This window comes from Diabrotica virgifera, chromosome 7, assembly GCF_917563875.1.
Source record: "Diabrotica virgifera virgifera chromosome 7, PGI_DIABVI_V3a".
Lineage (NCBI taxonomy): Eukaryota > Metazoa > Arthropoda > Insecta > Coleoptera > Chrysomelidae > Diabrotica > Diabrotica virgifera.
In genome coordinates, this window is record NC_065449.1 from 99,213,820 (window position 1) to 99,240,890 (window position 27,071).

Consider the following 27,071-nt stretch of genomic DNA (forward strand, 5'->3'; position numbering starts at 1 on the left):
TTATCCTTCTTTGTCACTCCACTCATCCATCTAAGCATTCTCATTTCCGCCACATGCATTCGTTGTTCCTCTTTCTTTTTCACTGCCCAACATTCAGTTCCGTGCATCATAGCCGGTCTTATGGCTGTTTTATAGAATTTTCCCTTCAACTTCATTGGAATTTTTCTGTCACACAACACACCACTCGCTTCTTTCCACTTCAAACATCCAGCCCTAATTCTACTGCATGCATCTCCATCTATTTCTCCATTACTCTGGAATACCGATCCTAGGTACTTAAAACTATTGCTTTTAACAATCATTTCACCGTCCAAAGATACCATTTTATTTGTAGTAACTCCATCTTTAAATGAACATTCCAAATACTCTGTTTTTGTCCTACTAAGTTTTAAACCTTTTTCCTCCAGAGCTTGTCTCCACTGTTCCACTTTTTGTTCTAAGTCTCTTTCACTATTTCCTATTAACACTACATCATCAGCATACATTAGGCACCATGGAATACTACCCTGTAGTTTCGATGTTATCTGGTCCAAAACTAATGAGAATAAATAAGGACTAAGCACCGAGCCTTGCAATCCTACTTTCACCTGAAATTTATCAGTCTCTCCCACACCTGTCCTAACACTAGTCGTTACTCCCTCATACATATCTCTCACAATCTTTACATATTCGCCAGGGACTCCTTTCTTATTGAGTGCCCACCACAGAATCTCTCGAGGAACTCTATCATATGCTTTCTCAAGGTCAATGAATACCACATGAGCGTTGGTCTCTTTATTCCTGTATTTTTCCATCAGCTGCCTTACAATGAAAATTGCATCTGTTGTTGATCTGCCCTGCATAAAGCCAAATTGATTATCGGATATTTCGGTTTCTTCACGTATCCGTCTATCAATTACTCTCTCCCATATTTTCATGGTGTGGCTAAGTAGACTATATATATATATATATATGTCAAAAAATCATAATTAAAAAATCGAATAACTTTTGTATTTTACATTTTTTTCTAATTCTGTAAATAAAGCAGTTTACAAGGGGGTCAAATATAGTGAATAACCCTGTACATTCATTGGGGCCGACCGACCGGGTCTGTCCCGTCATACAGCTGACCGACTATAATACCTTTTATTTATATTCAATTTAGAATGTGTGTACTGATTTTCAGCCATAGTAAATGGATCAGCCTTCGTAGGAAAGCAACTTTGATATCCTATTAGTAACCCTTGTTCTACGTTTCGCTTGACCGACCGCAGTATGTTTCTCTAAACAATAACAGTAATCAACTGTGAAAAATTTAGCTTTAGTAAATTCAAAGAGATTTTTCAGCGCTGCCTCTCCGTCTATAATAGAAAATAATAATTTCATTGTAAAACGAAACCAAGAGACGTCTTTTAATTCAGTTTACTCAGAGAGTGCCATAAACAACCTTACCTTAACGACCTTGAAACCGGTAATTGTTTACTATCAATATTGTTTAACTACCTCAGTTTATCGAAGAACCAATTACTGATAGATTTAAAATTGATCTCAGGAATACGATACGAAATGATAAGAAAATGAGGAATCAACTAATGATTAATGGACAATTTAAAGATAAAAGTGTACTTATATTGTTGTCTGTTCCGGCAGAAGAAAAATATCATGGCTCAAAAACAGCAATAAATACAAATATTTAATTATTGGACATACATTGTTATTTTATTTTAGCAGTTTACAATTTAGAGAAATAACAGAAACACAAGTATTTTCACTTCTAGTGACACAAGAGAAACGTATCCATTTAAATGGGTAATGTCAAATCCTAAAATTAATTCACTATATCAATAAATGCTTTACCGGTTGTTCTTACCAAATAGGAAGAAAGTAGGTCACTACTTTTTATTATTAAAAAATTGAATTTTTAATTGAATTAGAAAAGCGTTATAATCCATATATTTTTTAAAAGCTTCATTTCTTGCGTTTTTATCTTGTCCATGGAAGATGAACAAAACAAATTGTAGATAAACGATTTGATTTTGTAGGTTTCAAGCTTGTCACAAAATATTTGTCATGTCCATGAACCTACTTAATTCATTTAAAAATTCGCACACATATTAAATTATTTCAAATGTTTACCACATACCGAGGCAAGCATACCTAAAACCAAACAAATTGTTAAACGTATCAGTGAAGTTATTTCAACCGGCATTTTGCGTATAAAGAGTGATTTGTTTGGTGAAATCTGTTTCGTTAAGACCTTTTGTCACACCTGTGGACTCTTAAAAAAGTAAGTGTAATCTTAGATTTATGTCTTAGGACCACACTGTAACTAAAATACACAAAGCGGATTATATTCCACAGTCAAAACATTTTCTAATCTCAAAAATGTGATGTGTAAATTGATAGTAACGTGTTTTTCGTCACGTCCGTGGATTCTTGTTTTCCACGGACGTGGTAGAATATCCACACACAGATGCAATTTATTTTAAAACAGAACCACACAGTAACTAAAATATACAAGCTGATTATACATCATTATAAAATTATTTAAACATTTTATAAGCTCAAAAATATGATGTATAGATTGTTACTAACGTGTTTTTCGAAACTAGTGCAGCCTATAGTGAAACAATTATGCATTTAATGATAGAAGTATATAATTTGGACCACATATACTACACATATAAAGGTTCAAATTTAGATATGAGGCCATCTTAGATTTTGCTTTTACAAAAATGGCGGGCATTCAAAATGACGACTATACATATGTGACTAATAGCACGATAACTTTTGAACGAGACGTCACATTTCAACCGAATTTGGTATATAGGTTCTTTTTTTATGTATAAGATCGAGGTCTTTAACCGGAAGAATCGGCTTACCAGAAGTTGTGTTTTTCCTAGCTTTTATGTAAAAATATGTTGTTTTTTTTTCAATTCTTTCACCCTGTATGTATTAATTTTTCAAAAAGTTAATACCGCCATTGAAAAGAGCGTAAAACTATTTTTTAGGAAATATTTTGAACTTTTTAGTTATGTCAATCACTATTTAATAAATACATAACGTACAGTCGGAAAAATGAAAGAATACCCATGAACGAACATATAAAACACGCTGTATTTTCCTGTCACCGTGCCACACAGAAAATTGTCCAGTGCAAGTGCATGTAACAATAATTATTACATGTACTTGCGCTGGCCAATTTTTTGTCTGACACGGTGACAGGAAAATACGGTGTGTTTTATATGTTCGTTCATGGGTATTCTTTCATTTTTCCTACTGTATCTACACATGTACCTATGTGCGGCAGATTCGTGCAAATATTATAAGAATTATTGTGCATTTAATGGTAGAAGCATATAATTTGGACCACATATACTACACAATATAAAAGTTCAAATTTGGATATGAGGCCATCTCAGTTCTTGTTCCTTTTACAAAAATGGCGGCATTCAAAATGGCGACTATACATATGTGACTAATAGCACGATAACGTTTAACACTAGAAAGTCGGTGGGGCCAATTTGGCCCCTGTTCAGATTTGAAGTTATTGTAGTTTTTTTATTTGAGGCAATAATAATTTCATATTTTATGACCTAATATTGTGATACAAAGACTTATTTAGCACAAAAAAATATTGTTTACTAAATTTATTAAATGGGTTTTCTAACAAATCTACCATAGAAGTCTAAAGGGGTCAAATTGGCCCTGTGTAAGTTATTATCGTTTTCTGGGAAATTCGACGAGCCTTTCTTTCAAATTCCTGTCGGATGGGTAAAATTATATTTATGTATGTTTATTGTAAATGGTTACCCTTATACTGGTACTGATCATCTAAGTAATAAAGATAAAATTGTTGGTGAACACAAGTGAACACAAAGATACAATTGTGGGTGTAGAGGACCAAATGACGCGTCTTTATACTACAAAAGTAACTTCAAGACGATGGCCTATGTACGTGTTTTATAATACTCTTGACTTGGAAGCAATAAATGCATGGATTATTTATAAAGAAATAACTGGAAGTAGACTCAGTCTTTGTAAGTTTATTCTTCGGCTGTGTGAAGAATTATGGGCCCCATACCTTGCCTCCCGAAATCTGGAACTACGCCTAGCAACACCAGGTCTACCAACAACTATCACTGTTACTATCCAAAAACGACAAAAATATCAGTTGAAAATATTTTGTAAAGGAAATCATACTTCCAATCATTGCCGCGGCTGTAACAAGGCAATGTGTGGCAAATATCAGAAACTGCAAACTGTATGGTGTTCCGAATGTTTTTGATAGGCAGCGAATGTTTTAAACAATGAAAGTAAAAAATAAAATCAGATTCTATCGTCTAGAGTAGATTTAATTTCTTTAAACTGAGTTTTAATTGATTAAAGAACGTGGGCCAAAATGATCCCTTCTGGTTTTCTAGGTAGGTAAGCTAAGCCCGACTTTCTAAAGGAAATCATACTTCCAATCATTGCCGCGGCTGTAACAAGGCAATGTGTGGCAAATATCAGAAACTGCAAACTGTATGGTGTTCCGAATGTTTTTGATAGGCAGCGAATGTTTTAAACAATGAAAGTAAAAAATAAAATCAGATTCTATCGTCTAGAGTAGATTTAATTTCTTTAAACTGAGTTTTAATTGATTAAAGAACGTGGGCCAAAATGATCCCTTCTGGCTTTCTAGGTAGGTAAGCTAAGCCCGACTTTCTAGTGTTAAACGAGACGTCAGATTTCAACCAAATTTGGTATATAGGTTTTTTTTATGAATAAGATCGAGGTCTTAAACCGGAAGAATTGGTTTACCAGAAGTTGTTTTTACTGTTTTTTTATGTAAAAATATGTTGTTTCTTTTTCAATTCTTTGACCCTGTATATATAAATTTTTCAAAAAGGTAATACCGTCATTGAAAGAGTGTAAAAATATTTTTAGGAAATATTTTGAATTTTTTCGTTATGTTAATTACCATTTAATAATTGCATAACGTATGTTCACGTGTACCTAAGGGCGGCAGATTCATTTTGAATGCCCGCCATTTTTGTAAACGACAAAATTTGAGATGGTCTCATATCTAAATTTGAATCTTTGTATGTGTGGTCCAAATTATATGCTTCTACCATTAAATGCACAATAATTCTTATATTATTATTTGCACGAATCTGCCGCACATAGGTACCTACATGTGAAGATACGTTATGCATTTATTAAATGGTAATTAATATAACTAAAGAGTTCAAAATATTTCTTAAACAATATTTTTACCACATAGGTGAAGATACGTTATGCATATATTAAATGGTAATTAATATAACTAAAGAGTTCAAAATATTTCCTAAACAATATTTTTACGCTCTTTTCAACGCCGGTATTACCTTTTTGAAAAATTAATATACAGCGTGTCTACTTAAGTTGGAAACATATGGGAAACTTTTTTACTATTAATTTTACGAAAAAAAGTTATTCTTCATAAAAAGTTCTGCATGCTCTAAAACCTAAGATTCAATCATTAGATGTCAAATTTTATCAATATTATACGAGGTACGTCAAAAAATATGAATTTCGTTCAGGGGTAAAGTACTTTTATTTCTCTGAATATCGAAAATTCATATTATTGAAAGTTGTTTGCGATTAAAAACTAAGATCAAATATGCAATTACATGCTTCTAGTTAAAAAAAATATTTTACAAATTTTTCTCTAATTTATGAATACCCAACATCGTCTTTATTTATTACAAATATGATAACTCTTTTATTATTCATTTTACGAAAAAAAGTTATTCTTCATAAAAAGCTCTACATGGTCTAAAAACTAAGATACAACCATGATATATCAACTTTTTTTCATTTTATACGAGGTGTGTCAAAAATATGAATTTCGCTCATGAGTATAGTATGTACCTTTATATTTCACAATATTTCAATTAAAAGGATGTAATTGTATATTGAAACATTGTTTTTAATTGTAAACAACTTTTTTGTAATAAAAATTTTTCAATATTGTGAAAAATTAAGGTACTTTACTCCTGAGTGAAATTCATATTTTTTGACATACCTCGTATAAAATTAATAAAATGTGATATCTGATGGTTGCATCTTAGGGCTTAGGACATACAGAGATTTTTATAAAGTATACCTTTTTTTCGTAAAAGTAATAATAAAAGAGTTATCTTATGTGTAATAAATAAAAACGAAGTTAAGTATCCATAAAGAGAAAATTATAATAAAATAAAAGATATAATAATATATAATATATATAATAATATAATAAATAAAAAGAAAATACAATAGTATTTTGTATTTTGACAACGAAACCCGATTTGGGCTTCGAAACGTTAATAAATTCATTTTTTAGTAAAATTGTGGCTTATTTCCCACAAAAAATACGTAATTATAAAAATGCCACAAGGAAATAGCTTCAGAACAACATAAAGAGAAAAGTTTGTAAAATATTTTTTTTTTCAATTAGAAGCATATAATTGCATATTTGATCTTAGTTTTTAATTTCAAACAACTTTTTATAATAAGAATTTTCGATATTCAGAGAAATAAAGGTATTACCCTTGAACGAAATTCATATTTTTGACATACCTCGTATAATATTGATAAAATTTGATATCTAATGATTGAATCTTAGGTTTTAGATCATGCAGAACTTTTTATGAACAATACCTTTTCTTCGTAAAATTAATAATATAAAAGTTTTCCATATGCTTCCAACTTAAGTAGACACGCTGTATAGAGGGTGAAAGAATTGAAAAAATAAACAATACATTTTTACAAAAAAATCAGGAAAAACACAACTTGTGGTAAACCGATTCTTCCGGTTCAAGAGCTCGATCTTACACATCAAAAAGAACCTACACCACATTCACATAGCAAATTCCCAACTATAAACAAACGCACGTGTTAGTATTCGCCGTCTCATTCGTCAACAGGCTGTTAAATGTAATTTATTGCCCTAAACGAGGCGGATTCTCATTTTACAGGTCCAAACTGGTCAGTGTGCAAATTCAAATTGTAGGTAGCGTGTTGGCTTTTAAGATACACTTCAGGACGACCCTGTTTAGCTACCATGCGCGTTTGTTTACAGTTGGGAATATGTAAACTGAATGGACTGTATATACCAAATTTGGTTAAAATCGGACTTTTCGTTCAAAAGATATCGTCAAAAGTCACATATGTATAGTCGCCATTTTGAATGCCCGCCTTTTTTGTAAAAGGCAAAATCTGAGATGGCCTCATATCTAAATTTGAACCCTTATATGTGTAGTGTATGTGGTCCAAAGTATATGCTTCTACCATTAAATGCACAATAATTCTTATAATATTTGCACGAATCTGCCGCACATAGGTACATGTGAAGATAAATAAATATTCACAGAAATAAAGGTATGGTTTGTTCAACAGTAAATGGTTTGAGTTCAATTAGTGCGGTCGTAAATATTATTAAATTTATCTGACCTGGCCCATTGTAAAGACCCACCCGGAGCGATAAGCCACCGAGGTAGACAGAGTTGGTCTTTTGCAATTAACACTGACTAGGCGGTACTCCCATAATAAAGCCTAAAATAAATTTTACCTGAAACCGGGCCTTTTATACTATTATCGGTTAATCCGGGCTGTTTATAGTGGTAACTAATTGAACTTAACCATTTACTGTTTAACATACCATATTACCCTTGAACGAAATTCATATTTTTTGACATACCTTGTATAATATTGATAAAATTTGATATCTAATGATTGAATCTTAGGTTTTAGATCATGCAGAACTTTTTATGAATAATACCTTTTTTTCGTAAAATTAATAATAAAAAAGTTTTCCATATGTTTCCAACTTAAGTAGACACGCTGTATAGAGGGTGAAAGAATTGAAAAAATAAACAATACATTTTTACAAAAAAATCAGGAAAAACACAACTTATGGTAAACCGATTCTTCCGGTTCAAGAGCTCGATCTTACACATCAAAAAGAACCTATATACCAAATTTGGTTAAAATCGGACTTTTCGTTCAAAAGTTATCGTGCTATTAGTCACATATGTATAGTCGCCATTTTGAATGCCCGCCTTTTTTGTAAAGGGCAAAATCTGAGATGGCCTCATATCTAAATTTGAACCCTTATATGTGTAGTGTATGTGGTCCAAAATATATGCTTCTACCATTGAATGCACAATAATTCTTATAATATTTGCACGAATCTGCCGCACATAGGTACAAGTGAAGATAAGTTATGCATTTATTACATGGTAATTAACATAACTAAAAAGTTCAAAATATTTCCTAAAAAATATTTTTACGCTCTTTTCAATGCCGGTATTACCTTTTTGAAAAATTAATATATACTGGGTGAAAGAATTGAAAAAAAAAACAACATATTTTTACATAAAAAATCAGGGAAAACACAACTTCTGTAAGCCGATTCTTCCGGTTAAAGACCTCGATCTTATACATCAAAAAAAGAACCCATATACCAAATTTGGTTGAAGTCGGACTTTTCCTTTAAGTTATAGTGCTATTAGTCACATATGTATCGTCGTCTTTTTGAATACCCGCCATTTTTGTAAAAGGTAAAATCTGAGATGGCCTCATATCTAATTTTGAACCTTTATATGTGTAGTATATGTGTTCCAAATTATATGCTTCTATCATTAAATGCACAATTCTTATAATATTTGCACGAATCTGCCGCACTACATGTCCGTGAACGTCATGTCCGTGGATTCTTGTTTACCACGGACTTAGCAAAATATCCACGGATTCAAGAATACTTGTAGTCCTAGCACACGATGTTGGTTGTTATTATTGAATTTTACCACAAATAAAATTTTATAAAAATTTTTGGCTAGTGTACCAAACTACATATTATCAGTTCACACAACTTCATGTTACACTTTCTGTCTCTACTGTCATTAGTCAGAAACGCTTTCACACCTGTCACCTGTAATCAGTTGGCTTTTACCTTTCTCTTTGTGAAGACAGAGAAATCAACTCAACCACCCACATGCTTGTGGTATAGTCATATGGTGCCTTGAGGTATACCCTTTAAATTTCACCCATCGCCAGGGTTTAATAAACATTATGCCAATGTAAGACCTTTGGTCGGCATTTTAAGGGTTTTAACCCATGTATTTTTGGTGGCTTAGCATGTAGAGCTTGCTTAGAACACTGATGATTGATGATGCTCTCTTTAGAGCGAAAACGTTCTGTATTTTAATGTAGCCCTTTATTGGGGTTTTCAAACTAATATACCTTTTACACAGAAGATCTTTTTCTTCAATTTTTATAAAATACTTACTTCTTTCATGTTAATTTCATCAACACAATTTGCAGCATCTTCGTGTTTCAAAAATAATATAAAAGCAACTCCTTTACTCCTTCTTGTATCTCTTTCTTTCAAAACAGTTACTCTAAAAGTTAAAACAACAGTATTTAGGCAACAAGATTTTTCAGAAATATAAATGTATTAGTTCTATATTAAATCATACAATGTTACCTATTTTGGATAAACATATAATACAGGGTGTCCAGAAACTCTCCCGACAAACGAAGACCAGAGATTCTTCAGATACTTTTAAGACAATTTAACCCAATTCACCTAGTCCGAAAATGTTTTCTAAGGGAGCTAGAGCTCTTTGAAGAGGGCATCTTGGAATTAGTTTTTCTTAAATATCTCCAAAACGCTTCTATTTAGAAAAAACAAAAACTAGTACGCCTATTTCGAGATAAATACGAATCGAGATCAATTACGAGATAAATAGATTCCATTAATTGCGAATTTATGGTACCGGTCATAGGCGCCCGTTTTGGGTAGGGTAACGGTTATTTTATCGCATAACTTTTTTGTCTTTAACTTCTAAGAATTTTCGACACTGGATCATTAAATTGTGAGGTATTCTAATACTAAAAGGTACTCTTGCTTTAAGTCAATAGGATGCACCGTTTTCTAGAAAAATCAATTTGAAAATTTTTAGTTTTTTGAATTTTAAAAAAATTTGAAAAATATTTTCAAAAATAACAGTGTTTTTTAACTTAATCACCAAGTGTTAAAAATGTTTAAAAATTACAGACAAAAAAGTTATGAGATAAAATAACCATTGACCTACCAAAAACGGACGCATATGATCGGTACTAGAATTTTGCAAATGAGGAAATAAATTTTTTTGAAATTTTTTTTTTCAAATTCAACAATTGAAAAATTTTCAAATCGATTTTTCTAGAAAACGGTGCATCCTACCGACTTAAAGCAGGAGTACCTTTTAGTACTATAATACCTCACAATTTAATAATCTAGTGTCAGAAATGTTTCAGAGTTCAAGACAAAAAAGTTATGTGAGAAAATTGAGTATTGCTCTACCCAAAACGGACGCCTATGACCGGTACTAGAAATTCAAAATCGATGGAATCGATTTATCTCTGGAAGAGAAATAGGCGTACTAGTTTTTGTTTTTCTAAATAGAAGCGGTCTGGAGGTACTTATTTAAAAAAAACTAATTACAAGACGCCATCTTTAATCTTTAACTACCCGCGCATCAAGTTATAACATAAGTACATGCATGGCGTACTTTATACACCACAAGAGAATACACTTAAAAACAGCTGTTTTGTGTATTTTTTTTTTTTGAAAAATACACTTAGTTGTTTGTTATAAACCTTATTCGGCATTGGCGAATGCTTAGAGTTCCTTCTCAGTAAGTCAATTGGAATTTTTAACTGGAATCTGATCGCTTGAAAAATAAAATTAATAATAAAAAAAATTAAATGTGATTTTTTACATGAAAAAAGTATCGTTTATAAAGAAAAATATATTTTGTGCCATAATGACTAAAAAAAAAACAATTGAAAGATGTAGGTACATACTTATATTACTACAATCGTGGCGTATTTTGTACACCACTAGAAACAATAATAAACTGGTAATTACGATCTTCTCAGAACGCCGATTATAACGAAACTAAAACCTATTGTAAAGCACATTCCAGTGATAGGTTAGATAGATAAACGAGGTCAAAAGCATTTTCGGACTAGGTGAATTGAGTTAAATTGTCTTAAAATTATCTGAAGAATCTCCGGTATTCGTTTGTCGGAAGTGTTTCTTGACACCCTGTATAAACATACTATCTAATAATGAGCATAATCACCATCATCAGTAGCTCGACAACCCTTTTTGGGTCCTGGCTTGTTCTAGGATTTTCCGCCATTCTGTTCTGTTCCTTTCTTTGTTCTTCCAGTGGGTAATCTCAAGTGTTTTCAGATCTTGTTTCACTTGTTCCATGTATCTAAGTTTGGGTCTTCCCTTTGACCTTCTCCCTACTGGTGTTTGCTTCATTATGTGTTTTGGTGTTTCGGTCTCCAACATTCGTTCAACATGGCCCATCCAGCGCAGACGTCCGATCTTTATGGATGTTATGACGTCGGGTTCGTTGTATGCTGCGTATAGTTCAAAATTATATCTTCTGCGCCATACGTCATTTTCTTTCACCCCCTTGTGTCTAAGGATTTTGCGTTCAAACGTACCTAATAAGTTCTCATCGCTTTTCGTCAGTGTTTATGTCTCTGATCCATATATAAGGACCGGTTTTATCAGGGTTTTGTATATTTTGCATTTGGTTTTTCTCGTGATGTTGTTAGATCTTAGATGTTTAATGAGTCCATTATATGTTTTATTAGCAATATGTATTCTTCTCTTAACTTCTTCGCTGACATTGTTATCTGCGGTAACTAGTGAACCTAGATATGTAAAATTTTTTACGCTTTCGATGTTATAGTCTCCTATTGTCAGATTCTGTAGGTTTCTTTGGCCTGTAGATTTGCGGGCTTTCATGTATTTGGTTTTTATTTCATTAATATTTAGGCCACTGTTTTGTGCCGCTCTTTCTATAGCATTAAATGCTTCTATCATTTCTCTTTTGCTTCTAGCTATGATATCAACATCATCTGCAAATACCAATATTTTTACACTTTTTGTTATTATTGTTCCTCTGGTGTTGACTTTTGACTCTCTAATTATTTTCTCTAATGTGATGTTGGATAGAATACAGGATAGGGCATCTCCCTTCTTTTGAGTATTGAAATTAAAACTTAACTGTAGCCTTAGGCTTTCTTAACATTTTGCTTTTTGATTCATTCGCTTATGTGGGATAATAAAAAAGTTAGGTACTTTAACAACTAGCAATGTTATTTATCAATACAGGGTGTTTCTAAATAAGTACGATAAACCTGAATGGGTAACTCTGCATGAAAAAATAATGACCGTTTGCTTTATAAACATATGTCCGCAAATGCTTTGTTTCCGAGATACGGGATGTTGAATTTTTTCTTACAAACTGACGATTTATTTATTGCTCTAAAACCGGTTGAAATATGCATATGAAATTTGGTAGTTTTTACGAGGCAGTTATTGCGCATTTTTGACATACAATTAAGAATTTTATATTCACCATTGGCGTGCATACGGGATGTATCTTAAATATTTATACCCGTATACACGCCAATGGTGAATATCAAATTCTTAATTGTATGTCAAAAAATGCGCAATAACTACCTCTTAAAACCTACCAAATTTCATATGCATATCTCAACCAGTTTTAGAGCAATAAATAAATCGTCAGTTTGTAAGAAACAATTCAACATCCCGTATCTCGGAAACAAAGCATTTGCAGACATATGTTTATAAAGCAAACGGTCATTATTTTTTCATGCAAAATTACTCCTTAAAGTTTGTCGCACTTATTTAGAAACACCATGTATTGACAAAGAACATTGCTAGTTGTTAAAGTACCTAACTTTTTTATTATCCCACATAGGCGAATGAGTCAAAAAGCAAAATGTTAAGAAAGCTTAAGGCTGCAGTTGAGTTCTAATTTCAATATTTTATATACGCTAGAATATTCCACAGGGTGTTCCAAACTTTGAGGAAAAAACATACTATCATTGTTACACTCGGTATACAATGACACTTACCTCTTTAGCAATAATATTATTACATCGATTTTCTTGAAAAACAAAGCTATAATATACTAAAAATCACTCAAATCGGACAACAGGTTTAGGAGATACGAGACATCAAAAATGTCCCATTTTTAAGGTGGTGCGTTAATTTTGGTGCTTAGTGTATAATCCTGGCGTATATTGGCCACCACCGGAAACAACAAATAATAAACGATCTTCCCAGAATGCCGATTATAACGAAACTAAAACCAATTGTAAAGCACATTCCAGCGATAGGTTACATAGATAAACAAGGTCAAAAATTAAAGTTTTAAATATATTTGCAGTAGAATTCTTATATCTAGCTTACAAAATACGCCAGCGTGTGTAGTTAAAGGTTAAGGCGAAAACATAAATAAACACGATTTGTTGAGTAAAAAGGAATTAAAACCAAATTATTAGGTTTCAATTGCTCAACTGGGATGTTTGATTTATTTTTTTTTTTCAAAAAGATCTTTAGACTTTTGTACTAAGAAGTTAAGAATCTTTCTGACTCCAATGTCTGCTTTTCCAATGTTTAGTTTTCTATGGAAAGATTCACTATATATTATATTTTAAATATTACTTGTTAGTGTTTTATTCTCTATTGACTTCTGTAAAATTAATACCTAATTATTTTTAACACGGAGTATAGCGTTAAGGCCCCTGCGCACTAGACAGTCTGGCTGCAGCAGCTGACATATATGGGCAGCCAATCGATGGCCAGTTGTGGCCTTCCATGACAAATGAATATTTTTTACTCCAAAATTAGTTGTTTATTTAAAAAACAACTAAAAGGTATCTTATAATAAGTGATCTCTTTGACATGTCAATCCTAGTCTATCCTAGTCATCCTTGGTAGCTGTATTACAGTTTGTTATATTATTCTGAGATGTTTGATATTTTAAACACTTTTATTGTTGTAAAGGTGTAGTTTTATTAAATTTTTTATAAACGGATGCCGTTAATAAATAACTACTTAAATAAAGGCTTATTTCAAACTTATTCTAACTTCCTCAATGTATTTTTCTGTATCCAAAGACATTTAAAAAAGGGAATATATAAATTTCCCTTCAGAATCTCCACCCTCTTTAGGTGCGGGCAGCCAAAGGGCTGCTGGTGTAACAGGTGTGTTCTAGAGGCTGTCTCAGCCAGGGATTCTTGACTACTGGACTCCCATAAGCTTTCAGGGTTTGAGTGACTCCTGCATCCTGGCTGCGGCAACCAGGCTGTCTAGTGCACGGGGCCCTTGTATTCTATACTCATGCTCAATCTATAGATACTAATTTTCAGCAATAATGAATGATTCACCTTATTAGTATAATAGAAATAACATGACAATTATTGTTAATATACATTTTAAAATAGCATATTGTGCAGCATGTATTGTGCAGCATCTCAGTCAAGAAACATCATGATATGTCAGGAGCTATATTTATATACAGGGTGGGGCATTAGTGTGACAAAGTCCAATTACTCGTTTGTCGTAAGAGATACGAAAAAAAATTATTTAGGTAAAAGTTGGGGCACACATAGTACCATAATCTAAAAATATTTTCAAATATACAGGGTCGTCCTTATTGACAGGGTGACACAAACTTATGTTTTTTTTAATGGAACACCCTGTATATTTTTACATGTTTGGATTCTCCTCGATGTTTCCTTTCTTAAAATATATGGTTTTGTAATATTATACGAGGTAGTTTAAAATTTAATTACGTTTTTTTGTTAATTTCGTAGCAAAATCTACACCCTGTAGAATTTTAGTGATTTGACATCAAATTTTTATATTATGTTCAAACGATTTTTAGTATAGTCTACTACTGTTAATCATTAATAGTATAGCTAAATGTTCAATTTTAGTATACAGGGTGGGTCGAAACTCGGAATGAGTATTTTCTGAGTTTTCTTAAATGGAACACCCTGTATTTTAGTATTGTACTGAAATTATATTTTATGGTACTTTTTTATTTCTTAAGCATTCCCTATACCTAAGTGCTTTAGTTTGTAAGTTATTCGTCATTCTTTAAGCAAACATTAATTGCAACAAAAATTACGTAAAATTTCATTAGGTAGCCGTGAAAATATCCAATCAAAAGTAATTTTTCGAAAAAAAAATACATAATAATCTAGCCTGATCCTTAATTTATTAATATTGGATGAGATATCCAAATACATTCGTAGTTAAGGTTGTTGGTGCTTAAAATATGAATCAAACATACAAAATTCTGCCTAGTTGGCTATGACACAAAATTTGCTTAAACATTTGACATTATACTATTTATATAGTTTCAGTTGATTTGATACCATTACTAATATTAATTTTTCTGATTAGGAACGGATTAAAATTGCTCTGTGCTAGGAGAGTATAACAAAAATGAGCTACTAGCAATAAAAATTTATCATCAGCAGTTCCCTGATAGACGACAACCAAAAAGAGAAACTTTTGAAAGTATACTAAAACGGTTTCAACAGACTAGATACTTAGATTGTAAGAACGATTGTACTAATATGCAGATCCTCAGTGACACTAAGGATTACATATAATTGCTGTTTTCTTCACTTACAATATTTTTTATTCGAGCAGATTTATCATAATCTAAGTGATCAGTCCGTTGAAACCGTTCTAGTATATTTTTAAACGTTTCTCTTCTTAGTGGTCGTCTATCAGGGAATTTCTAATGAAAAATTCTTATTGCTAGTAGCACATTTTTGTTATATTCCACTAGCACCAAAATCTTATTAGTCAGTTTCTCATAAGAAAAATACATATTAGTAATGGTAACAAAGCAACTGGATCTATAAAAATAGTATAATGTCAAATTTTTAAGGAAATTTATTGTCATAGCCGACAAGGTAGAATATTGTATGTTTTTATTAATATTTTGCACACCAACAAACTTAACCACGAATTTATTTGGATATTTCATCCAATAGTAATAAATTAAGGATCAGACTAGATTATGATGTATTTTCTTTTCCAAAAATTATTTCTGATTAAATATTTTCACAGCCACCTAATAAAATTTCACGTAATTTTTCTTACAATTAATGTGTGGCTTAAAGAATCACGAATAACTTACATATTAAAGCACTTAGGTATAGGGAATGCTTAAGAAATAAAAAAGTACCATAAAATATCATTTCATTACAATACTTAAATACAGGGCGTTCCATTTAAGAAAACTCAGAAAATACTCATTCCGAGTTTCGACCCACCCTGTATACCTACTAAAATTAAACATTTCGCTATACTGTTAATGTTTAACAATAGTAGACTATATTAAAAATCGTTTGAACATAAAATAAAAATTTGATGTCCAATCACTAAAATTCTACAGGGTGTAGATTTTGCTACGAAATTAGCAAAAAAAACGTAATTAACTTTTAAACTACCTCGTATAATATTACAAAACCATATATTTTAAGAAAGGAAACATCGAGGAGAATCCAAAAATGTAAAAATATACCATTAAAAAAAACATAAGTTTGTGTCACCCTGTCAATACGGACGACCCTATATATTTGAAAATATTTTTAAATTATGGTACTATGTGTGCCCCAACTTTTACCTAAATAACTTTTTTTCGTATCTCTTACGACAAACGAGTAATTGGACTTTGTCACACTAATGCCCCACCCTGTATAAGATATATTGAATATTTCTAAATAAGTGCGACAAACTTTAAGGGGCAATTCTGCATGCAAAAATAATGACCATTTGCTTTATAAACATATGTCCACAAATGCTTCGTTTCCGAGATACAGTATGTTGAATTTTTTCTTACAAACTGACAATTTATTTATTGCTCTAAAACCGGTTGAGATATGCAAATCAAATTTGGTAGGTTTTAAGAGGTAGATATTGCGCATTTTTTGACATAGAATCAAGAGTTTTATATTCACCATTGGCATGCATATGGGATGTACCTAAAATGTTTATACCTGTGTGCACTCCAATGGTGAATATAAAATTCTTAATTGTATGTCAAAAAATGTGTAATAACTACCTCTTAAAACCTACCAAATTTCATTTGCATATCTCAACCAGTTTTAGAGCAATAAATAAATAGTCAGTTTGTAAGAAAAAATTCAACATTCCGTATCTCGGAAACAAAGCATTTGGGGACATATGTTTATAAAGCAAACGGTCATTATTTTTTCATGCATAATTACCCCTTAAAGTTTGTCGCACTTATTTAGAAACACCCTGTATTGACAAAGAACATTGCTAGTTGTTAAAGTACCTAACTTTTTTATTATCCAACATAAGCGAATTAATCAAAAAGCAAAATGTTGAAAAAGCCTAAGGCTACAGTTGAGTTTTAATTTCAATATTTTATATACGCTAGCGCTATAATATTCCACAGGGTGTTCCAAACTTAAAAAAAAGTCTATCATTGTTACACCTGGTATACAATGACACTTAGGTACCTGTTAAGCAATATTATTACATCGATATTCTTGAAGAATAAAGCTATAATATGCTAAAAAAATCACTCAAATTGGACAACAGGTTTAGGAAATACAAGACATCAAAAAGTCCCATTTTTAAGGTGGTGCGTTAATTTTGATGCTTAGTGCATAATATAACAGCTGGAAAACCAAATGAGGACTATCGACTAGCCTATCAAATCAGGACAATAACCAGAGAGGTCAGTCTATATAAATTTTGTAAGAAATTGTATCCAGCTGAAGAACGAGGATTGTCCACACTCTACTGAACAAAAACAAAGAAAATCAACAGTTTTTCTGGTGCATTATTAAATTACTAAGTTAATAAAGTTAATATAGAATAATATTATATTAAGATTATATAATATGCTAAGAATCTCCTAAGTAGTTTTTAGATGTCACAAGAATAACCCTTTACCGCTTAGTGCTCGGCTTAGTGGTTACATTTGTAGCCACTAAAAATACTCTGAATGCACATATTTTTTTCTTATAATACCAACATTATTGGACACTTTTTTTATTTACACATCACGATGTAGGCACGTGGAGTAAATGTGGCTAAAAATGTAGACTCGAAATGTTTAAACATACTGCCATTGCTAATAGAGTTCATTTTCAGACAACTGAGGCCATGAAAGCCACAGTGGCCTAACTGATTTTAACATTACTTTACATAATCAAAGAAAATGATCAGAAGCTATCAACGTCCGATTGTTTTAGTAATTATTGTATGTTGACCAATAATGATTCTTGGTCAACATTAAACTACTAAAACAATCGGACACTGTTAGTTTCTGATCATTTTCTTTGATTATGTAAAGTAATGTTAAAATCAGTTAGGCCACTCTGGCTCTCATGGCCTCAATTATCAAAGTCACTTTCGACTTTAAGCTGGATATGTTGCCACTACGCATTCCGCTATTAGAAAACAGTGTGAGCGTTAAAGGATTAAACATTTATTGGTGTGTATCTCAATATATATAAAATGTGACAGTCCCTGTTTTTCCCCTGGACCTCGATTTTTGACCCTTCAGTTCGTTATCGATCTTTCGCTATCTGTACACTAAACAGATACGAAGCGAATACGTTCGATAACGAAGCGAAGGGTCAAAAATCGGATCCTGTACTCTTCAAATACACTATTACTATATTAATTAGATACTATTAACTTACTTAACAATTTTCCCATGTTTTTCAAACAATTTATGAATATCATTATTTTTTAAATCAAAAGGTAAATTTGAAACGTATACAGTACTTTTACTTGGTACTAAACCTCCACTCATGGTCGTATTATAATATAAAATATATTTTAAAAACAATTTTTTTGTTATATTTACATCTAGTCATTTTTGACATTTAAGTAAGGTTAGATTTGTGTCAAAATATTCTTCTTTATGCAAGCATGATTCTTCAAAGGCTGCTAAGTTCACATTAGTGCAAGAGGAAGACAATCCACAGTACATGACAGAATGTACTGTGAAGACAATCCACCTTTTTCGATGAAATATGCTGCAACTATCGATAATAACATGGATAATAATTATATCTATCGATTAATATTAATTTTGAAATTCTAAAGACAGTTTTACATTATGCTATTTTCATGCTAGGCAAGAGCCATGCAAGACAGATCACGCTACTGCGCATGCCCACGCGCTATTTCCATGCAATTCCTGTGCTAGACGAAAAATTAAAACATGTTCTATTTTTCATGCTATTTTGATGCAAGTCCTGTCAAAATTCATGTTGCCAATGTAACAAAATTTATAGTTTAGAAAAAAACTTAACCTTATTGTGTAAGTTTAAATGGTATTTATTGGATGTAATAATTTGTGGTTTATATTTGAATATATTTAATTATGGACTGAAGTTTTTAAGTGAAATATCTAAAGTTAATACATTTGATATATTTCTTCTATTGGCAACAATGAAAGTGGTATCTAAAATTGCACAGAAATAGCTCCGATGTAAAAAGGTCAGGGTAGGCAAGAGATATGCCATGCAAGACGGACTTGCATAGCATGAGACTTGCATAGCCTTGATGTAAAGCTGCTTTTAAATACAGAGTGAGTTTTATGTATGGAAACACTCAATTATCTCGAAAACGGCTTGCGCGATTTTTATAGATTATGGTAGGTAGAGGGGTTTTCTAATAAGGCCGGGCCCAAAGGTCCCTATACCATGCAAATGTTCAAGACGCTCCAGTTGAGGAATATCTTCTAAAACAAGCTAAGTTGGTTAACACAACCCTGGAGGAAAATACTGATCAAAACCTGAATGCTGGCCACAGCACATCATCAACCACTGTTAGTGCTAACTCTAGTATCAATTATGGTGATTCTGAAATGGACGGCCTAATATATATATTACTGGTTTCTTGGCAAAGAAACATAAAAAAATATCCGTTTTTGGGACAATACACACACCAAGCCGAGGAGAACTACCATATAGTTATTGCCGATTGCCCTCATTTCTGCAAAACCTACTATCTTCTGGTGGTTTAACAGAACCTTCTGAAGATTGGAAGAATAAAGTGTTTAAAATGAATACTTACTTCCAACAATTTCATTGGAGATTTATTTAGAGATAAAGAGGCTATGGTAAAAAAACCACAGACTATATATTGCTCAAAATGTACAAGATATACCAAAGGAGTTAGTACAATCTTTCTGTAGACAAAGGATATTTGTCCGGATTAATTTTCTCAATATGAAATTAGAGGAAGAGAAGCAAAGAAAGAGAAAGGCTTCCGATGAAAATAGGAAAAAGGCTTCCAATGAAAATAGGAAAAAGGCTTCCGATGAAAATAGGAAAAAGGCAAAAAAGATGAAAAAAGTTGTAAATTAACTGTATTATCAATAAAACTTTTAAATTGTTTTTGTGTCGTCCTAATTTTTGAAATTATACCTTCATTGTTATTTTATATTTAATGTTTCTCAAGTGGGAAGAAAAAACAATGAGTGTAATTAATTAAGTCTCTCTCTCTCTCTCTCTCTCTCTCTCTCACTCTCTTCTATATATTTTTCAACTTTCTTATTTCAAATCCTATTATATTTTTTGCGTTTTGAAGTCCTTAAGAAATACTGATTATTTTTCATGTTATATTCCCTATACATAAATGCCATAATTTCGGAGAATTTGCAACATTTATTAAAAAAAAAAAATTAACAAATAATTATTATAAAAATTAATTTTTTTCGGCCCGGATAGACATTATTTTACGTTCTTTTGATCATTGGGAACAAAAAAGGTCTTTTAGTAACTTTTCTCTAAAGTTAATCGTTTTCGAGTAATAAACAATTTAAAACTGAAAAAAATCGAATAATAACGATTTGCAAGGTTTAAAAACACAAGTAGAAAATATAATTTTTGAAATTACGAAGTGCTTAAATTCAAACCCAACTCTTCTTCTAATAGCTCTAGCCATAAGATTTTTTGGCTCGCTTTATTCTAAAACATTGCTTTTTAATTGTTAATGAAGTGCATATGAGAAAACGGGAAATCGGGCTGCATTAACAACTAAAAAACAATATTTTACAATAAAATAAGCAAATTACTTATCTGTAACTGATAACATAAAGCTTCAACTTGAATTTGGGTACTTCGCAGTTTCAAAAATAATATTTTTGATTTGTGTTTTTGAACCTTGAAAATAGTCATTATTCTATTTATTTCAGTTTTAAATTGTTTATAACTCGGAAACGATTAATTTTAGAGAAAAATTACGAAATATCTTTTTTGTTCCCAATGATCCAAACAACCTAAAATAATGTTTATCCGTGCCGAAAAAATTGATTTGTATAATTTGTTTATTTTTTTTTTAAATAAATGTAGCAGTAACTCCGAAATTATGGCATTTAGGTATAGGGAATATAACATGAAAATCATCAGTATTTGTAAAGGACTTCAAAACGCAAAAAATATACAGGGTGTTTCATTTGAAATGAGAAAGTTCATTAGATTTCCAGAAAAACGGAAAATCTGACAACAATATCGGCCGCATTAAGGCCGCGTCTCACCATCAAATAATTTGATCAAACAGTTTGAGCAAACTTGACGTACTTGAGGAAGTACGTCAGAGTGACGTCACAATTGCAGTTTTTGAAATTCTAAAAATCTATGCTCTCACTATCAGTCTAGTTTTGATCAAATTTTTTGTATTGAGTTGTCTAACTTGTTTGTACTTTATATAAAATTAAAATTTTTCATTATTATCCACCAGTCACTAACTGTCACTTTCAGTTTGCTCAAACCAGTTTGTTCAAATTATTTGATGGTGGGACGCGGTCTTTAGAAAACCCCTACCCACCAAAATCTATAAAAATCGTGCAAGCCGTTTTCGAGTGTTTCCATACATAAAACTCACTCTGTATATTTTTTCTATTATTTGTATTGAACAAGGGTAATTTACAGAAGATCGAAACAAAAATGTTTGTGAATGAAAAGCCTTTTGTGGTATCAATAATACTCGATAGAACTATCGATAGTTCGGTATGAGCAAATGCCCGAGAACTATCGATAGTTCTGTATGATTAAATACCAGTCACAGTATAGGAGGAATCAGTAAGCTCACTCCCCGAAAAATGCATTGTTTTCAATGTTCCAATTTGGCGAATCTGCGCAAAGTCGTCCAAAATTCGTTTCACCGTGCGCATCCGATGAGAGCGGATACGTTTGCCGATTGGTCGTGACCGCCATCTGATTTTCATGAATTTTGTGAGGTTGTGTTTGGGAATTGTTTGTTGTTTTGGTTAATTTACCAATTTATTTTCATACATTTTTCATATTAATAATAGGTAGTTATGTATATTATGTACTGTGAATGTGATATTATTTTCTTAAATCAATCAAATGGAAATGAAGCAAGCAGAAAACAATTTTTACAAGGAACAATGTAAAATTAAAATCGAAAGTTCTGGACAACCTGTGTGATGCTGTAATAATTATGTTCCTATTCTGTTAAAACTGAGATAGAGAGTCTTTAAAACTGATAAAAATAGTTATTTCTATGATGGAAATTCTTTGGACCAAATAAATAGAGAAGTTATTATTGAAGACATCAAATAAAAGGAGGAAAATTTATGTGAAAAATGGTAAGTTGTTCTGATTATATTTCCATAGGTATCTGTAGTAAAATTAAATTAATTAAACATTAACACATTAATTAACTCATGCAAAGGCCAATTGTAGTGAACTACGGTCGGGGTTTGCATTATTAACATGGAGTTTATACATGTAAATATGTACTTCACTCCTTGTATGTACATACTTTCATATTTCAAAAGATAAGTACACACTTTCCAAAAAGATCCGATGTCTATGGATCTGATACCTACTGGCATTTTTGGATCATTAGACTTCTAATCACTAAATTTGTTTTAAATTATATACTTGTGTTAGTGAAAGTACATTTTATCTGTATTATTGTACATCACTGTAGCCTAAAATGTACTTTAATTCAACATATTGATGGCTTAGTGTGAAAACCAAAAAACAAAAAACTGATTTTCTGCATAATATAACCTAAAAACAAAAATTACGTTACATATTTTTAATTCGAGCACATTGAAACAAATATCTGATATTGGCCCAGAGCTAAAAGTGTTAAATGTCGCCATTTTTTAAATACAAATATTAACTATGATAAACACATAAATATCCTTGCAGTATATAGAGCCTTTGCCCAAGTAACTATGATAACCTCGTATATCTTGATATACATGTTTTATCTCAAATGAGGTTGTGTTTATTATTATTTATGAGGTTTTCATTTTTCATAGCTTATTGCTCACCTCCAAATACTAGGTCGATACAATACAAATCTTTTGATTTAAGGTTCATAAAATGTTTCTATATGCCGGAGTACATTTTGTTGTTCACAAAAAACACTTCTCCAAGTAGAATCTCTTAAACAAACACTTCAAATTAAGTACCAAATTCTTGGTTATGTATAGGTGGTATTAAATCAAGAGAGCGATTGATATACATGGTTTCTTTTTTCGGCTGTAGAAAATAGTCCAGTGTATTTGGATTTTTTCTAACAGTTTAAATGGCGAGATACAAGGTTTTCAAACTAAAACCACCAAAATGTCATTTTCGAAAAGAATTGAGATACGAGGTTTTCACACTAAGCCATCGATATGAAAGTTCACTGTAGAAAAAACCTTATATATTTGTATAAATTGTTTTAAGAGATTTAATTTAAATCAACATTATGATAGTCCACACTGAAAAATTCATGCAAAATATTAATATACTTATTTGGGAATATGTAACATACTTATTTGGGAATAATATGTATGCAGACCTTACAATTCTCAACGAAGAATTGAAAGCCATAAAAAACTATTAATAGGAAGTTTTTGCAAATGTTTATATATGTATTTTTTAAATATACCTTAAAATATAACGTGGTATGGTTTTTCCTTTCAAAAATAATTAAGATAGATTAAAATCAGTATGATGGACTATCATTTGGTTGTACAGTGGAACCTCGATTAACTGTCTCTCCATTAACTGTCACCTCTGTTAACCGTCAGGGTACATACAAAAGTTGTATTGACTACATTAGCAATAATTTTAATGCAAAAAAATAAAAAAGCTAATTTGATTTGGGGTGAGGACACAAACGGCTATCCATTGCTGACAGATAAAGAAATAATTGAAATGGCAACAAAGGCGGACCAAACAGATTCAGAAGCTGACACAGGCCTGGAATTTGACTGTAGCTATATTGATGGACCTATTGTAACTAACAAAGATTTGCATAAATAATCTAGAGAGAAGCTGCATCGCATATGCAATAATTCATCGAGTGGTATTCTCAACAAGAAGAAGCCAATAAAGTAGATTGCATGATATTATGCCGATTAAGAAATTCAGCCGTCGCAAGATGTGAAGCAACAGTAAAACAAACACCTATTTCAGAATATTTTAAATTGATTTGATTGTACGAACACAAATCCCTCTTATATTGTCAAACAAACCATACAAATGAAATTTGAGAGTTGTACTATGAATTTTTAATTTTTTTTTAATGTTCTGTTAACCATCTTTTCGATTATCCGTCATACCCTTGGTCCGGTGCCCTGACGGATAATCGAGGTTCTACTGTAATTATGATTTTGTACACATAAATATATAATTATATTTTTTAAACTTGCCTAATTTTTATTTTAGATTTTCATAATAAAAGAAGAACTGACGTTATTATGAAACCAGTGTATGGACGGTGTGTTTTACTGACTTAAAGCAAGAGTACCTTTTATACTTGAATTTGTCACATTTTTTAATTTCATAATTTTATTTATGTAAGTTGTGATTGTAAAAATATTGTTAAGTTGTATTCATAGTTCTCTACTTGTTCTTTTGAAGTACTGTTTTTATTATAATTGGTATTGTAAAGTTGAAATCCTCAAATCAAAATATAATTTATAATTCGAATGTATTATTATTTTACTACATTCGAATTGAGTTTGGCTCAACTTATGTGTGCGAAGCCGCTTTATCAAGAATGAACTTTGTTAAAAATTGGTAGATATCTCACTTAACAGATGAATATCTCAACTCTCCAATGAGACTCAGTTGCACTAAACTCACTCCAAGCTTCAGACGGGTTGTACATAAAAAAATTCATTTCTCTCTCTGATTTTTGAAATTAAGTAAGCTGTGATATAAAATTGTCATGTGCATTTTTTATATTCATTTTTTCTCTACTAAATGTTAAACAGTAGGAGTACTTTTCAAAAGTGCATTTAATTAAAATAATTTTCACACTTAATAAGTTTGCAACAAACACCTTGCATTGAAACTAATGTAGAAAAGATAACATGTTAATTAACATTTTGTACTATGATTATTTATTTTAAATTCCTCAGTTTCCTTTCTACAAAATTGAAGATGTCTAAAAACTTCATTAGCATTCAAAATATAAATTCCTAATTTTTAAAATATTCTCAGTAACAATTTACAATACTGCTGTTTTCAAAATATACTGATAATAACATCAAAACAATACACAATGAATTTATATTTTATTTATTGTAATAGGAAAACTTACAGAAAAGTATACAGTAACCAAAAACAAAAAGTATAAATTATTAGTTTTCCTTTTCATATTAGTCGATGTAATGTGTGAGGCCACTTTCGTATGAAAAATGTTTCTGACTCAATTTCTTTGCGGATTCCTGTTTAAAAATGTCCCCTTTAAACCAATCAGAAAAGTGTCATTTTTTTAAGCAAATTCAAAATTACTTTTTTGCCTCGAAAAATGTATTTTTAGGGTAATTATAAACAATAAAGGTATCTTGTCATATTTCTGAAAAGTTGATAGTTTTTGAGTTATAAGCGATTTAAAATCTGAAAACTAAATGTTTGAAAACTGTTTTAATAAAATGACAGATCTTTTTTATTTAAGATGACCCAAAAATGCTAAAAACATATTTTCACTGCAAAAAAGTGATGCTTTGAATTTGTTAAAAAAACAATTTCAGCCCAAAAATTTCGCCCGTCGCACTTCTGATTTGTTTATAGGGGATATTTTTTAACAAGAATCCACAAAGAAACCGAATCAGAACAGTCAGACACAGGCAGCATAAATCCGGACCTCAGAAGTGTCATAGGTTGTCGAAACGGACCCTCAGGGAAACTATTTGGTGACCCCTGATATAGGATATCACTAATTTTGAGTCATTTTTGTCAAACTTCCGGTCACAACTTTTTAACAGGAAAAAACATCAAAACAAGACATAAAATTCGGAAGTGTATTCTGCCCAACATTCAGTACCATACATCATAGTTCACATAGTGGGTCTTAAGCCAGTCTTATAGAACTTACCTTTTAGTTTTATTAGTAGCTTTCTATCACACACTACTCCGCGTACCACTTTCCACTTCATCTAATTCTCTACTTCTATTAACTTCATGTCCATGTACTTCCCCATGTCCAGTAATGTCGATCCCAGATACATAAAACTATTATCTTGTGTGATTTCTTGTCTATTTAAGCTAACTAATCTATGCAGATTTGGAATACTATCTTTAAAAAAATATACTGTTTTGTCCTACTTAAGTTTAAACCTTTTTCTTCAAGCGCCTATCTTAACTGCTTTACTTTTCCTACAGTTCTCTCTAATTTTTCTACCAACAAAATATCTTCTTACATTAACAACCAAGGATCTCCCATTAAAGTTCAGCTATTATCTGATCCAGGATGAATGAGAATAAATTTAGCAGGGAACCCTAATTTCACTCAAAATTTACCAATTTCACATGCATTTGCTATAATGCTAATTGTTACCATCTCATATTATATATCTTGCACCACATATTCAGCTGGCACTCCTTTCCTACTTAGTACCAGTACGTCTCTGGTAGCTTTGCCACATGCCTTCTCAAGATTAATAAAAACTATGTGCAAGTCTTTCTCTTTCACTCAAGTTTTCCATTAGCTGTCTTAAAATAAAAATTGCTGTTGTGGACCTGCCATGCATATATCCAAAACGACTTTTATCCATTTTTATTTCTAGAACCTTATACTAAATTTTGTTAGATTTTACCATAAATGTACAATAAAAACATATTTTAATTGGCTGCTATGGAAAATGTCTGAACAAAATTAAGCAAAATTTTACTGGAAATAACTATTGCAAACTAAATAAAACACTAAA

At 31.4% G+C, this 27,071-nt stretch overlaps 1 protein-coding gene across 1 annotated transcript in view; it reads right to left on the minus strand.

Annotated features, from left to right (window-relative positions):
- LOC126888866 (zinc finger CCHC-type and RNA-binding motif-containing protein 1-like) overlaps positions 1 to 18,790 on the minus strand; it is a 37,473-nt gene extending 18,683 nt beyond the window's left edge. Inside the window, exons 1-2 of the mRNA XM_050657295.1 lie at positions 18,574 to 18,790; positions 9,275 to 9,386 (exon numbers count right to left, since the gene is read on the minus strand). Of these exons, the coding sequence (XP_050513252.1) occupies positions 9,275 to 9,386; positions 18,574 to 18,686 (225 nt within the window). The 5' untranslated portion in view covers positions 18,687 to 18,790. The remainder of the gene's footprint in view (positions 1 to 9,274; positions 9,387 to 18,573) is intronic.
- Between the last annotated feature and the right edge of the window lie 8,281 nt (positions 18,791 to 27,071).